Consider the following 16,590-nt stretch of genomic DNA (forward strand, 5'->3'; position numbering starts at 1 on the left):
CCCTCTTTTGATTCCTAAAAAATTCAAGGGAGGGGCAGCTCTCACAGGCCAACTGCTAAAAGGCTGAAGGCAAAACACTGAAGAGAATCCATCCCACCACGCTTCCCAGCTGCTGTCATCTAAGAGAGCCACAGGGCAGGTTCAAACAGCTGGAGCTGCTGGTTAGGAGGAGGAGGTCCACAGGACCGTCCCCGTTTCCCCTGTCGGGTTCAGCTCCTGACTGGAGATGAGACACTGCGCTATGCGCCAGAAACACAGCCCATATGTCAGACATGTCAAACACAAGGCCCGGTGGGGGGGCAAATGCGGCCCGCAAAGTGGTTTCATGCGGCCCGCGAAGCCACCCTGGAAACAGTGAGGGAACGGCCCCCACTGCCTTGGCCCTGGCCCAGAGACCCTCCTCCTGCCAGAGACCCTCAGATCTGTCCCACTCCTGCCCAGGCCCCCATAGGCACCCTTGATGCGAACGAGTTAGAGCTGGCCCCGCCCACCCAGTAGGCCATACGCACTCTAGCCACGCCCACCCACTAGGCACGCCCACCCTGGCCACACCCACCCGGCCCCCTGAGGGCAACCGCAATGCTGATGCGGCCCTCCATGAAATTGAGTTTGACACCCCTGCCATATGTGAAAGGGAAGGGAAACCTGAGCGAAGCAATAGCAGATTAGAAGGCAGGTAGGACTAACTGCACGTAACAACAGAAGGGGGGGGGGGGAGGCTCACATTCCTGTCGAGAATAAAATTATGATCACTCTAACTGAGATTGTTTTATGCTGATGGCTAGGAGAAAATATTCTGTGCCACAGAGAATTTCCCTTACATATATATATTTTTTTTAAAAAAATGGGTCTTGAAGAAGCTAACGCTGCAGACCTTAATTTTGTTCCCGCTAATTTTCCTCCCCCTTGGTTTCTTTGACAGCTGCTTGGGCGTATTCTACCTCATTGTAGAGTACCAAAGCCATGCCTTTTAAGCGATCAAACGCCACCTGTAAAAACAAAAGGAAAAACAAACTTGAGAGGGGGAAAACAGCCACAGAAGCTGAAGCCAAGAGAGTTTTCAACTATTTCAGAGACAAGGATGACAGGTGTTTTGAACATTTGTCTGGGGTGTCATAATTTTGCTCTCTAATTCCTTGTCCACCACAATCGTCTTAGTGGACTAAAACCCGGAGTTCGCATTGGGAGCAGTTATCCAAACAAAGAGCAGACCATCGTGGCAAGTCTACCGATGGTTCTCGAACGTTCTGCTCCTGTTTCAATCCAACAGGCTTGTTCAGGAGGCTTTTCCAGCCCAAGCTGGCCCAACGGAGCACACGGTTTATTTATCCTGCAATGTGACAGAAGCCGCCGGGCAGAAGTCAAGATCAACTTGACTGGAACTTAAAAAGGAGCCTCTAACGAGAATTTGCTGGCAGAGCCATAGGCCAGCTTCCAAGACTAACGTGAAAATAGAACTCCGGCGTGCTCGTGCTCCAGACCCAAACAGACTAGACCAGGGGGGTCTTCAAACTTGGCCCTTTTATGACTTGTGGACTTCAACTCTCTGGCTGAGGAATTCTGGGAGTCGAAGTCCACAAGTCATAAAAAGGCCAAGTTTGAAGACTCCTGGACTAGACGATGGAACACTTTGCAAGACAGACGAAAGCCCGAGAAAGAAGGGGAGAGGGGGGAGAGAGAGAGGGGGGGGGGGGGAGGGAGAGGGAGAGGGAGAAAGAAAATGTGCCCCAAGTCAGGGTGAGAAAGGCAGGCCAACTCATACGACGGAAGACCGGCCCACCTACCTTCACCACAGGGCCGTAGCGGCAGAAATGTCGGGTCAAATACTGATCCGTGAGGTTCGTCGCGAGTCCATCCAGCCACACGCAGTTGGTAGGCATGCTTTTACCAAAGCCCAGCTGGACACCCAAGTGGAAAACAGCCAGTCAGACAAGAAACACACACAATTAAACTCATTTGAACGAGACCATTATGGGAATAATAATGCTTCTGTGGCGAGCGTCAAGAAGTGCTCTCTTTTAACGTCATTCGGAGGCGCTCACTCCCAGGCAAGTCGGTTAGGATAAGCTTCCCCTGGGTGGTGCCGGTGAAACAAAGCAATTGAGGGGCAAGGTGGGGAAAATGCCCCGTGCCATCTGTGCCGTGTTTGACCTCTAGACCCAGAAATGCCATCGAGAGGAGAGAAAAAGGAACCGGGAAGAGTGGGCCTCCCTGATTCACTCCATCTGGATGCTGCAGAATCTACGCCACTGGTGAACACTAATAGAGGTACAGAATACAACTAAGAAAATTGACGTATGAATTAAAGAGTAGTAAAACAATTAGATAATGTGGACTGAAGGAGCCGCTACTGAATAAGAAGAAGAAGAATAGTGACCCATAAGCAAAGGGGACGAGGCATTACCTACCAAGCACTCTCTGGAAGAGCTCCACCTCAACCATCTACAAGTTTCATTAATCATCTGACAGCCAGAGTCGAAAAAGCCTAACTTAAGAGGCAGGGTCAAAAATGAAGGACACGCCGGGCGCCGCCCGGAGCCATGCCCTTAAGAGGGGTTCCCTCCACGTACCTTGAGGCGATTGTTTCCAAGATATTCTCCATCCATTTTCTTGATTGCTTTGCAGACGCTGGCAATATCGCAGTACTGCAGGAAGGCATATTGAGGAATCCCGTTCACTTTCTTAATGTCAATATCCTGGGGGGGGGGGGGGGGGAAGGAAAGCATTAAGGGAAGGTCTAAACTGGCAGCGCCATGGAGGCGGCTGCATCAGGCAGGGCGCTCCCTCAAGAGGTTTCCCCCCCTCCCCCGCCCCCGGGGCAGCTGACACACATCTGACTTGACTGGGCTGCCATATCAATGAACACTCCCCTTTCCTTTCTATGCCCGAATATCTGGGAGGTCCATTTCCGCAGGGAAGGAGCACCCAAGGCAGTGCCGAAGGGAAGCTCCTAGCACCCTGCACCAACAACTGGAGGATCCTTGCTACTGTCCCAACTGCCCAGCCAGCTCTCGTTATTGGGGAAAAAAAAGAAAGAAACCTAACCGGCCCATCCTGTCTGCGCTTAACTCTCCTCGAACTGGAAGCAGAGAGGAAAGGGACCAGCAGACCCCGTTCCTCAAGTGGAGAAGATGGGAGCAGAGAGGGGAAAACTCCAAAGGCTGCCTCTGGGCCTTCCTCTCCAGTTATCAACGACGCATTCCCTACGAGGGAGCTCGCTCTGTGTTGACTGTGCGCGCGTCACCGGAGGTTTTTAAGAAAAGTCGGGACAGCCACCTGGGGCAGGGTCGCCTGCTTGAGTGTGTGTGTGTGTGGGGGGGGTTTTGGACTAGAAGACCTAGAAGACCTCCAGCTCTAGTCTGATTCAATTTGATTCATCGCTGAACAAGTCCAATACTCTAGTCCAGAGGTCCCCAACCCTTTGGGGCGCCAGGGATCACCGGTTCCGTGGAGAATTTTTTTTTCCCCACGGACCGGAGGACGCGCGGTTTCGTGTGCTGTGGATGGGGCTTTGCTTGTTTGTGTGGAACGGTTGCTGGCATGACGCGTGGCCCAGTAACCGGTCCACGGACTGAGGCTTGGAGACCCCTGCTCTAGTCTTCCATTCCTTTGCAATTCACAGCTCTGAAGATCGTTAAGTGATTAATGAAAAGAATTGCCTCTTTTTCTTCACTAAGCTGATGGCTTATCAGAAACCAAAGGGGCAGCGAGTACACCGACATATGTTACATATGGGGGGGAGAGGGAGCGAGCGAGCGAGAGAGAGAGAGAGAGAGAGAGAGAGAGCACAAATCTAATGGAATAAATGCCAATCTCCAGTAAAAGGAGAACACACAGATATTTTGCCTTGAAACTAGGCCACCTGGTTAGCTGAAGCACACAGAGGTGAAGAAGAAGAGACACGACAGGTGTACCGAATTATGCTTTGTGTAAACAAAGGGCATAAAGAGAAAGCATTTCCCTCTTCCTCAAATATTAGAAGTCATCTAATGAAATTGAATCCTGAAAGATTCAGGCCAGGCAAAGATATATATGTATTTATTTATTTATTTTATTTTTTATTTTTTATTCCATTTATATCCCGCCCTTCTCCGAAGACTCAGGGCGGCTTACAAGCTTAGCAGCAGCCTTCATTCTATGTATATGCCTGCTTATTAGGGCTTTCACACACACCCCAAGCGGCATTATTACAAAGTCAGCTTTGCCACCTGGAGACATGCTGGCTACCAGCTTAGCCGGCTTCAAACTAGGGTTGGATTAAGTCATGGAGGACGTGGGGATCTTGTTCCCCGGGACCCATGCGATGCCTCTAAAGGCCATCTGCTGAGCTGCTGGGCCACCGTGAGAACAGACCGCTGGGCTAAACTGGCCAGAGATCCGATCCAGCTTGCACTCTTGTCCTCCCAGAAAGTAACACAGGCACACCACTCTTTTAATTTTCAAGACAACGCCCTGAAAAAAAAAAAAGAGCACGGTGCCAGCAAGGGAGAGAGAAGGCCTGAGCAATCAGCTGCTCAGAGTGGAATAAATGTTGCCTTTGATCTAGTAGAATGAGAAAATTTGGTCTCAGCACAGGGATGAAGGTTAAATGGGGCGGGTGTTAAAAAAATTTTTCCCCCCCATAAAAGTTCACAGAATTTACAATGTCGTTAGCATCACAAGTGGAACGTCCGCAAAGGTTCTGGTGTCGATTTCCCTTCGCTTACAAGTCTGAAATGTTTCTCCCGGGCTACGCAAGAAAGGGTGAAAAAGCAAGGCTAGTCGTTTCGCTGATGCCATTTTTACCTTTTCACAGACACAGGAAGCCAGCCTGGACAAATCGAGGCGGACTTCTGCTGTTACACCACGGAGGATGGTGGTGGTAGGGGCAAGAAGTGCTGCCTGCCTGTGTGTTTGTGTGTGTGTGTTACCTGGCACTTATCTAGGCAAGGGGGGGGGGGGGGGTAGGAGAAAGGTGGCAACGCTTCAAGTCATTATCTTCAACAGACTATATTTAGATGGTTAGGACATAGGTGCTCTTTCAGGCCTGGAATTTTGTAAAAAAAAAAAAAATTCCGTATGAAAGAACCACGAAAAGCTAGCCCTGGGTTAGTTTTTTTTTTTCCTAACCCGTCCTGACCCATAAAGAGAGCTAAGCTGCCCGTACGTACCACTATTCCTCCAAAACGCTGAAAAATGTTACAGAGTTCATGATATGTGGTGGTTTTCTCGAGGTTACCAATGAAGAGAGTTCTAGTCGCTTTAGGGTGAAACTCGTCAATCCTTTCATCCAGGGGCCGGAATTCATTCTCGCTTTCCGTTTCTGAGGGCCAAAGAAACAAAAATAGCATCTTCTGAGACTTGGGTGTTTTTGTTTTTTTTTTGGGGGGGGGGGTTTCTAAGATCCTTCTAGCTGTTATTTGGGTCAATAACCCCCTTCCCACTCCAAAGGGTTTTTGCACTCAAGGAGGCCAGAAGTTAAAAGCGGTTCAGAGTAGCCGAGAGACGATGAAAAAAAAAATAAATAAATGTGAAAATAAAATTCAGAGCAAAAATCAAATTAAAGCTAACCAACCTGGAAAAAAGAGCTGACAGAACAGCTTCAGAAATGATTTGGGCGCCACTGATGTTTTTTTTTTCTTTTCCAAATTATAGGAGGCCAATGGGCAAATAAAACCGACAAAGCGGGACACGTAATAGGGAATCCTGAATGTGCAAAAGACTCTGCAGTGTCTCATATTTTTTTTTCCACCTCTGGAAGGGCAGGTCCCTTGCAGCCTCTGCCGGCTCCCCCTTCCCCAAGCCAGCACCCGACTCGAAGCAAATTAAAAACGTAACCAACCAAGCATTTGCCTCTCCCGAGATGGGGCCAGCAAGGTGCTAGTGATGACATACAAAGCCCTACATGGCGTGGGTCCGGATTACCTACGAGAGCACCTACTGCCAGCGTCAACATCCCTCCGTCCTGTGCGCTCCCACAGAGAGGGCCTCCTCAGGGTGCCACCGGTCAGAGAATGTCGGCTGGTGACCCCCAGGGGGAGAGCATTCTCGGTGGGTGCGCCAATCCTTTGGAACCGCTTACCAGCTGAAATCCGGATGGCCCCCGACCTTCGCTCCTTCCGGCGTGATCTAAAAACTTATCTATTCTAACAAGCCGGCCTGGCCTGATGGATTTGGGTTTTAAAATTTTCTCACTTTATTGCTTTATTGTATTCTTACTTTATTGCTCTGTACACCGCCCTGAGTCCTCCGGGAGAAGGGCGGTATATAAAACAAACAATAAATAAATAAATAAAAGCAGACGGAAGGGATGGGGGGGGGGCGATACTCCGGGGCTCTCGCGTCCACAGCGAGAATCAATTCCGACAATCTGACTGGAAAGACAGCTCGGGCCCTAAGCCGGCTTTAGAATGGCCTCGCGTGGTCCCCGTTCCCCCCGAGACGGTCTGATATGCTACAGCCGCACATCTTTGGGGCCCCCCGAGAAATCCGTGGCTACTTTCCAGGCCTTTTGAAGAGCTCACCTGGCCCTATCCAAGCAGTCACTTCAATCTGCATGCCAAAAAACAGCTTCCCCTTGGAGGCGTTCAGGGCCTTCTCCTGATCCTCCTGCTGCCGGAAGAACACCAATCCGTATCGCTCTTCGGAGGCTCCGTGAATCTGGACAGAGGTCACCTTCCCGTATTTCTTGAATTCGTGGAACAGCCCGTCCTTGAGGCTGGTGTCTACACCGCAACGAGCAAACCAAAAGAAGGCAAGGTCACCTTTTGGCATCCAAAGCGGTTCTTTAGCTTGAAGCTTCTGTCGGCGCCGTGCGCTTTTCTATCCATCATTAATGTAGCAAGAACACCAAAAGATTCACCCAAACTGCCGGCAGGGCCCCATCAAGCGCCTACTCCGCCCTCTCCTCTCCCTTCTCGAAGCAACCCCTGCCCATGCCTTACTGTGTGGGTAGCACCTGCATTTTGGCTGGGAGGTAGGGGCCCAGGGAAGCCTTCCCACCCCTCGGAAAAAAAGAGGGAAGCCTAACATATTTTTGTTGGTCAAAGAAAAGTCTGAGCTATCTTGCAGCCCCGCCCCGCCCTTCTCCACGACGAGCAGAGGAATGTGCCCCGGATTTCCTTGGGGGTAAAATCTCTATTACGATAGGCAAGGGCAAGGCAGTCTGTATCCAAGGCCTGTTTCAGTTAAAAAAAAAAAAGATCAAGCCACCTCTTTAGAAAATGTAGGTCAGGGCAACCAATACTGTAATTATACAGGTGGCGTCCCATTCAACTGGCTCTACGTGTTCTGGAGTGTTCTCGTCGGCGCCGCTGGGTGGAGTGGCCACCGCGATGCCGGGAGGGAGGTTGCGTGGGACTCACCTGTCGAACGGACGGGAAGATTTTGGACCTTAATCCCGAAGCTTTTACGGGGTTCGTCTTTTTCCAGAGGTGGAAGCAACTGGGAGGTGGGGGCCGGAACCGCTGTCGACTGAACGGACCGGGCGGGAGACTCGTCGCTGGAACTGCTACTGGAGTCGCTGCTACAGGAACACAGAAGGAGACAGGGAGAAATGCAGTCAGGAACAGTTATGCAGAGATCTTCAAGCAAGTGCGAAGGGCTGGGGAAAGATTCAGGGCAAATCGTCATCCGAAATCTCTTTCGTTAACTCTTCGGCGAAGGAGAACAAATCTGCCATCTTCAGCATCTAACATCTAAAGAATGTAGACCTGCAGCCGAGAATTCTGATTAACCGAAAGGAGCCAGCACGCTTAATGAAGAGTTCCGCATCAGAGGCCTAGCTACAAAGGCTCGGGAACCTCCTCCTTGGTTCCCACACAACCTTCATAAAAACAAAGTCAACCCACTCAAGGAATTCAGCTGGCAAAATCCTCAGACAAAGGAGTCAAACAAACGCCATCCGGGTAAGGTGTAATGTAAATGCCCTCACGCTGACAACAGGGAAGTTAATTAAATCTTCCGTTTCAGCTTATCAGTAGTAATGCAGGAAGCCTGAAAAATTATACTGGATTTTTTTTTTCCCCCTCTCCCAGAGAGCGGCACGATGAAAAAGAACAGTCGTTCGCCTTCCACCAGTAAACGAAGACAAGTACAGGTTGTTAAATCCGCAGCAGACAAACTTATGACTTGCAAATCTTAAATCGGCTTCTCCCAACTTGGCCCCTCCCAAATTTTCTGGAATAGGGTCACAGAATTCCTGATCAGGGCTCTCCGCGAGTTGTAGGCGATGACGTTCAAAAAAAAAGCACTCGGTTGTGGAGCATTGATTAATAGAAGGCGCCACAAAGGCTTAGCAAGGAAGGGAGGATTGTGGTATGTGGAAAATAAAAGGCCCGACAAGAGTGTGGGAAAAGGAATTTTAGCTGCCAATAAAAAGCACAAGGTTTACAACTTATCTCAAACTCATCGAACGCAACTTTAAAACAATAGCATTTGTTAGCTTGGAGAGACACCTGAAGTTGGCAAAAAAAAAAAAAAAGGCGTCTTGTGCACCTGAGGGACCTTTACAAACATTAAGGACTCTCATCAGAGAATTGGAAGGACTCTCATTAGAGCCTCTGGGCCATATGAGCAGAAGCTGCATGCAGATGTGCAGGTGAAGAAATGAGGGGGCAGGTGGGAAAAGGCAAGTTTGCCAAAGCAGCAGAAAAGCGTTACGCCGACTAAGCCTTCCAGACTTCACCCGAGGCACCGTGGCTGCAGAAAAGCTAGAACGCGTTTCCTGGCACTGTCCGAGGGTCAGGTGAGATGAGAGTTTGTGCCAGGTGATCCGTCCTTAGCCAAATGAGTCGGAGTCCCCGGTTCGAGCTGACTCTCCCGTAAGGAGCTGCTGGCGCCGATCCCAGTTCAGAGGGTATACGGAGTTGGGATCGACCGAGCCTTTTCCCACAGCCGAGAGGCTTTCGTGCAGCGATTTGCAGAAAAACCAAGCTGAGCTACCCTCTTCTTTCCTGGAGTATTTCGCCTGTCCCTGATGCTCCAAGAGTAAAGGGGGAAAAAAGCTGGGGTGACAGGATTGATCCCCCACTCTAGGGCTGCCCCTTGAGGACAGATGGGTTGGGCAGCGGCTCCTACTGACACAGAAGTAAGCCAATAGGCTTGAAGGCCTTTTGGCCTAATTCATCGCCGTGTGGTTTCCTCCAAAAGAGAACGTGCAACTTTCACCGAGAACTTTTCTCAAAAACCCAAGGGATTCCCACGCTGTGTGCACCCCGTCCTATTTTTAAAATCTTTTATCTCCCTAAGACGTACTTTGCAGGGCACCCGCGCCGGGTTTATAGGTGGAGGGGGAAAAAACGAACAAGGTAGCAACTCGCTGTTTTCGTCTGGTAACCCAGTCCAGGAAGAACCAACAGTTCCCGAGAGCATAATATAAGTGCACACGTGCCTGACTGATCCTTGCCAACAGTCAGCTGCCCCAAAACGAGGGGATTTCATCCTTAGGAAACCCCTAGGGCTGAGCAAGAGGGACCTGCCCAAAGGGCCCCCCCCTCACCAAGCTGGCTCTGGAGCCAAGGCAGGATTAGAACTCACAATCTCCCAGGTTTCTAGTCCAGGGCCTTCTTTAATCACTCCGCCAAACTGGCTGGGTCTCATTTCAACATTCATAGTTGGTGTGGGGGGGTTTTGTTTTTTAAAAGCCAATGAGACCCTTTGTAAATAAGGGGGTTAATCTTTAACCGAGATTAGGAATTCTGCTGAAACGACGCTTGCAAGAAAAGAAATGAAATGCCTACGGTTGCAAAGGTGAGCCAGACCCTTCATCTAAACGCCCTAGACAAATGAAGGTCTATATTTTTACTTTTAGGAGGGAAATGAAGTTTAACCCCTCTGATTCTGCCCGTGTCTAAACACAGCAAGAAAACAATAATAGACTTCCTTTGTTTTTGTTTTTTTTAGACAATGTATTTGTGTCACAGAAGGGGCAAACATCTGTGTGAGAATGACAGGCATCACCTCTCCCGGGCCGGAACCTGCCATCTGTCTACAAATCATCCCTGGGATGAGGGGCTTTCAACGGCTGTGGGTGGGTTATGTAGTCCTTTCAAAGTGGGAGGCAACAAGCAACCTGAAGAAGCAGCGACTGCTGGTGGCCGACAGTGAAGGGGCAAATGATCCTGCTTCTCTCTCCCAGCCGGAGGAAGGGCCAACGTAACCCCAGACTTGTTACTCTGCACAAAAGTGCCACCCAATTGTCGGTGGATTGAAAGAGCCTCTCAGTCACCGGTTAGGGAGGCTGGTCTTTGGGGAAGAAAAAAAAAAGAAAAAACGAACGCCAGTTTGCTTCGCATCATCCCAACGTATTAAAATGCCTACAACGGGATGGATAAAAAGCTTTTTGAGTTTTATTTGCAAGGTTTCGCTTCTGTAAACCCTCGGGTTTTGCTCCCAAGATCCTTTGAGGCCAGCAGTCTCAGGTTCTGCCTGAGGGCGGGGGGGAGGGGGGGAATAATGACGCAAAAAAACTCCCCAAAAACCCACAAACAGCGACGCAAAAAAGCGACGCAAAAAACAAACAAACGAAAACCACGCACCCAAGCGCAGACAAGAAAAGCCAACTCTGCTCTTGGATCCCACACAGCTCCAGCTGCAACATTAAACGTTCTCGCCGAAGACTGGAGGCTGATTAAATAATAACTCTCATCATTATAATAATTTCCCCAAGAAGCTAAATGTGCAAGGTACTTGAAACGACCTCAAGCAACATTCTCTTTTGCATTGGAAAAGCAAAGTAAGGGCATAAGGAAGTAGAAATAACAAACACGCAACGCTTTCTCCTCTCTTTGCTATATAGCAGTTACACACACACACACACACACACACACACACACACACACACACACACGGTGGCCAATGGTTTCAAACTGCCACGCAGTTGCCCAGTTAATTAAGCAACAGAGGTTTGTTGATCCTTCCAATCTCCCATTTTTTAAGGACTGCCCAAGATTCTGGAAAAAAACAAAAGTGAGGTTAGAAATTTCCCCGAGGCAGGCCCAATATCTCCTCCACTCTAGCAGGGGTGGGGGTGGCTTTTTATTAAACCAGTGAGTCATGGAGAACAAACTGAATCTGCCAAAGGCTCTAGAGGGACTAGCATCTGGATAGAGAATGTCTATGGAGATTCCCAGTCATCCAGGTCACGGTCTTGGATGAGAAGAGAAAGGCCTTCAAAAGAAGAACAAGCCAATACAGTTGCCTTGTGTGGGAACATCTGGATTGAGAAAACATCTATCTTCATCCCGGCCCTCCTGATTTGTCCATCTTGTTATCAAATGCGGGGAAACTAGATCGATAAGCACCAATTTACAAAGGAAAGAGGCAACGAAGTGTACATCAGCCGAATAACTCATCAAAGGGTGCCGGATACGAATGTAAATCTACCCCTTGGTGAAGCTTTAATTGACCCGTTTCCCTCAGCCAAACGCAAGATTTCTTTTGGGGTGGGTGATTACAGGCCCTGATCTGGCTAAAAGCAACTTGGTGCGCATTTTCAACCGCCCCTCTGAACAAAAAGGGGGGAAACTGCGGAGCTCGCCGTAATCCCCCCAAGTTCCTCAAATCCAAGTTCCTTCCAACCAAGAGCAGCAGCTTCTCCTTCGAAAAGACGAGCGAAAATGTCGCCTGCCGCATCTGAAACACAAGACACTTCAAGGGAAAAAGACAGGCGAGCGGAGAAACGCCAGTTGTGCCCGTGTGGCTTTTTAACGAGTCCAATCAGATCAGCCCACAAATGGGAGCAAGCAGAGCCACCCAAAATAGGACAAAGGGTCAACTCAGAGGACAAGCAAGCACCAGGGTCTACGGCCGTGGCGGCAAACCTATGGCACGGGTGCCACAGGTGGCACGCAGAGCCCTCTCTGTGGGCATGCGCGCCATCCCACCAGTCCTAGCCCGTCAGCTGCGTTTTATAAAACCTTTTCGCTTTAGGCCTCCGCCGCCGTGTGCAAAATAATAAAAAAAAAGGTTCAATCGATCGATCAATTTCTATCTCTCGCGGGGAAAAAAATCTCGCAAAGTTGGAATTCATTGAACTTTTTAGTCCCGCCCAGTCTGCCGTTACCACTGCAGCCACGCCTACCCAACGGGCCACACCCACCCAACGGGCCATGCCCACCCAACGGGCCATGCCCACCCGGCACCCGATGACACGTAAGTTGGGTTTTGGGTTGCAGTTTGGGCACTAGGTCTCTAAAAAAGGTTTGCCATCACTGGTCTACGGGGTTTAACGCAGGCTGCAGGGGTGAACTTATTTTCTCCTACAACTCTTGACCGGGCAATCAGCTGGTGGCCCCAGTATATGTCATGCCGTACTAGTTAATGCTGGCATGTGAGGACGTTTGTGTGGATAAACTAACCGGGCATCCGGCTAAATTAAGCTTGTGAAGAACCATCTAGCGCTCAAGCAGAAGCCAGAGGTTCGACCAAGTCAACATAGCACCGTGGTCCTTCCAAGGTGCTGCCATCCCATTTATTTTATTTTTTTAAATTCCATTTATATCTCGCCCTTCTCCGAAGACTCAGGGCGGCTTACAAGCTTAGAGACATTTCTTTAAAGAGACATTTCTTAATTGCCCCGACTGCTGTGGCATTAGCCGACTCGACCAGCTTTAATTTTGAGCCCCATCTCTTCTCCCTTCACTTTCATCGAAGAGGGGGGGAGAAAAAAGAGTGCTTTCATTTCACAGACTGTCCTCCAAGATGACTTCAGGGATGGATTGAGCTCATCTGCAGCACTGCCGCAAATGCTCTCTTCTGCTCTCAACCAGGCGAGACCTGCCTCAGCACAGACGCTGCAAAGCACTTTCTTCCTAAAAAGTCAGCAATTTCTCCTCCAATTTCTCCTCCATCTGCAAACATTTTTAAAACAGTTAAATGATGCAGCTGAAGAAGGGCGTCCCTACAAGCCAGGCTGCCTCCTCCTTCCTCTCAGCGCCGTCTTTACGATAAAAATCCGCTGCCGATCAGGTGAATCGGCGAGAAAGAGGCGTACGTCTTCTTTAAAGCCGCTTCATCTCCCTTGCGTTCTTTGTTCAGGACCACGGAGGTTCCCGCCCCCTTTTTTTTTCTCCCCCAGGACAAGGAAGTCCTCGACGTACGACCACAAGGGAGCCCGCAATTTCTCTCGTTAAAGCGAGACGTTCGCGAAGTGGGTTTCGCCCCATTTTACGACCTTCGCTGCCCAGTTGTTCTAAGTGAATCGTCACTGCCGCTAAGTTGGTAACCCGGTGGCTAATTGAATCTGGCTCCGCCACCGACTTTGCTTTGCTTGTGAAAAATGGTCGTAAAGTCACTTTTCCCCGTGGCGTTGGACGTTTGAACGGTCACTAAATGAGCTGTTGAGATTCATTATATTACCCTTCGGCCTCTCCACCGCTGCTTCTTTCAACTGACATTTTATATTTTGGGCAAGTGCTCCGCTTAAACCAGGGCTAGGCAACCTTGGCTCTTTTATGACTCGTGGACCTCAACAGGGCTAGCTCAGGAATTCTGGGAGTTGAAGTCCACGAGTCATAAGAGAGCCAAGGTTGCCTAGCCCTGCCTTAAACAACAGAGGTCTAGCAAAAGATGGGTTTGGAAATATTTTCACCCCAGCGTATCAAATTACGATGCTTTGTGAAAGCCAAATGACAGAAAAGTGGAGTCGTTCATTCCCCAAGTCCAAAGAAAGGGCAAACAGCTGAACATTTATGTCTGAATTAAGACAAGAAGGGACGCTAAAACGAAAAACGTAGAAACAGATAATTGATCGAAGCGGCCCTCAAGAGCAGAGTTTCAGAAAGCGTCATATTTTAACAAAATTGAAACCCTGCCGAAAGCTCAAATCTTTAGAACATTTTAAATCTGCGAACGTCGTCAGGGTGAAACGAGGGGTTTACGGTTAGGGATCCTTTCTCCAATAAGAGAAAGAGGAGAGCCACGCCGGCAGCCCAAAATAAAGCAGTTTCCTAGCTGAGAACAGGACACGGAAAGGGAGAGGTAGGAAGGTGGACTTTGATTTCAGAGTTCAAGAGGGCTGACATTTGATACACGGCAGTTGCTGGCATCCTTTTAGAATGCTAAGAAGAATTTTAGAATTCTTTTCCACAATATATCTACTTGTCCTTGTATCACTGAGAGCCGTTTCCAGGCCAGAGCCTTCTGGGACAAGCCTTACATCAGAAAGGCCTTTGGAGGGTGGAAGAGTAAGTCCTGGCCTCACCCACAAAGACCCTTATCCAGCCTTACAACTGATCAGGAATGTAAAAGAGATTCAGTGCATTCATTCGGCTGTGCACAGAACAGCTGCTCTGTCCCAGAACCCATGCGTGCTTTTAGTCCATATAGGAAACGAAATGGGGGTTTAAGAGCAGGAAAAAGGCACAGACGGACAGCAGTATTAGCTAAGAGAAAGCAGAGGAAGAGTTGAGGAAAGATGCTAGAAAAACTAGAGAGAGGGAGAGGGGGGTTAGGAGCTGCTGGAAAGAAGACTGCGGATAAAAGCAGGGATGCACCCCAGCCTGGCCGTCCTTACCCTGTATAAACCACTCAAGCATCCCTCCAGATTTTGCTTCCCAGGACCAAATCGGGGAAAAACTAAACACTTCCTAGTTTTCTTTCAGCTCATCTGCAGCCCATCCGAATGGTTTGGCAGAACTGCTGGAAACACCGCCCTTCGTTCCAACTTTTGAGCAGAACACAAGTTCGTTCTGCGCGCCTCCTTCCCACTGACTGCATTTCGGAGGCTCCTGGAGCGCGCAAGGAGGGTCTCCGGCAAGAGTTCTGACGCGTAAGCAAGTTCGCGCGGGAGAAACCTTTCGTTCGGTACACTACAATGTCAAACGCACGGACGCCCCCACCTCAAAAAAAAAAAAATCCCATCTACTGGTCTTTACAATCCCCACCCCCCCCACCCCCGCCCCTTGTCTGCCTGACAAACCAGCCAGGAAAAGCCATCTTCCCGAAAGGAAGCCCGTGGAAAAAGGACATAAGGCTCTCCTCGTTTTTGCATTTTTTTTTGCAAAATGTGACACACTGCAGCAATCTGCTGCTAATGAGATGTCAAGTGATACACTAAGGGAAGTGTAATTATTCGTGCTACACCTTTTTAAGCACATTCCATTGAATTAGTAATAGCTGGCTGAATGTTCTTCCCTTTCCGCCGAAGAATGATAAAATTATGAAAGATATCAGAAAAATACAACTGGTATTTAAAGAAAGAAAACATCAGCCCCCAACAACGCTTGTTGTTCCTTTTTTGGGGGGGGGGAAGTTGCAGGACTGCCCAGATAACCCCATAACTTTGACATTTCCCTCATCACTTTAGGCCTGAAACAGAGCTAATATTTTTCTTCCTATATTTAATCATGGGTGCTCCTGATTCGAAGCTATGCTTTTGTCTGGAAATCCATCAACCGGGATTTCCTAAACACTTCCAGATTGTGATACATTTTAATTATTGCTCCTTGAGTAGGAGATAGCTTTTATTTACTTTTATGTTTATGTAAGCTTAACGCATCACACACGTAAACGTAGGTAAGTTTAGCACCTTGGCAGCCCATAAACATTGTAAAATTAATGAATGAATACAGATTCACCTTTCTTTCTTTCTTTCTTTTTAAATAGAGGCAAACGAGTGTGAATAGAAGGCAGAACTTGTTGCTGACCCAAATCTTTTAATTTAGATCCTGGCTACTAATGTTGTTAAAACTACTCCCTATATCAGTGGGAAGTATTTCTCAAATTTTAATGTGCAGCTTATTTGTCACTTGAAAAATGTCCACCACCAAAAACTGCTTTGAAGTGCTTTTTAAGAATACTACCAACAAAACACTCACAATGTATCAAGTCTCCCAATAGTATACTGTCAAAAGTAGCTAATAATTTTTCTAAAATGTAAAAACTGTTACTTCACTGACGATTGTAAAGACTGCTAAAATTGGGGGGGGGGGGAGAAAATATTAGATAGGTTTTGAGTCTCAAGAGAAGCCGACAGGCTAAAAAACACAATGTTGGAATCAGCAGGATGGCTTTAGATAATAGTTTGCCTTGGAAAAGTTTGGAAGAAAGAGAAAAAAAATAATAATTCTGGAACAGTTTTGTGGAGTCCAACTGCCGAGAGGGATCTCCGGGGATAAAGTCTTGGATTTTAAACATTCAAACTCCCGATAAAAGGAAATGTCCTGCACGATTTCTTCCCTATCTGTGGAGGCAACAAATAAGAGCGCTGCCGGCTCCTGGATGACTCGAGGGCCAAAACTAAATCGTTCCTTCAATAGTTCAAACAACTGAGACAGTTGTCGGGGGGGGGGGGGGGGTTCCCACAGCTTGAACCCGGACATCAAAACCCAAATAAAATAAAATAAAATAAAATAACGATCTATGCAGTAAAGAAAAGCAATGCAGAAATTAGCACGGAAACCAATTATGAAGTAGCGTAAAATCCATATGAAAACAACACGAAGTGAAGAAAAGGAACAATTTGTTTTGAGATCTAAAAACACACCCTTATAAAGTCTTGGGAAAACAGGTCACCTCATGCCTATTTTTAAGACACGTTCTAGGCAACCAAACATCTCATAAATTAATTCCTTCCTTCCTTCCCTTCCCTTCCTTCCTTCTTTCCCATCC

At 48.4% G+C, this 16,590-nt stretch overlaps 1 protein-coding gene across 1 annotated transcript in view; it reads right to left on the bottom strand.

Annotated features, from left to right (window-relative positions):
* SPEN (spen family transcriptional repressor) overlaps nucleotides 1-16,590 on the bottom strand; it is a 49,744-nt gene that overhangs the window by 13,231 nt on the left and 19,923 nt on the right. The window contains 7 exon segments of the mRNA XM_083375886.1: nucleotides 875-904; nucleotides 906-989; nucleotides 1,785-1,898; nucleotides 2,571-2,696; nucleotides 5,151-5,302; nucleotides 6,504-6,704; nucleotides 7,344-7,504. Coding sequence (XP_083232012.1) covers nucleotides 875-904; nucleotides 906-989; nucleotides 1,785-1,898; nucleotides 2,571-2,696; nucleotides 5,151-5,302; nucleotides 6,504-6,704; nucleotides 7,344-7,504 — 868 coding nt within the window.

Source organism: Vipera ursinii (assembly GCF_947247035.1).
Source record: "Vipera ursinii genome assembly, chromosome: 17".
NCBI lineage: Eukaryota > Metazoa > Chordata > Lepidosauria > Squamata > Viperidae > Vipera > Vipera ursinii.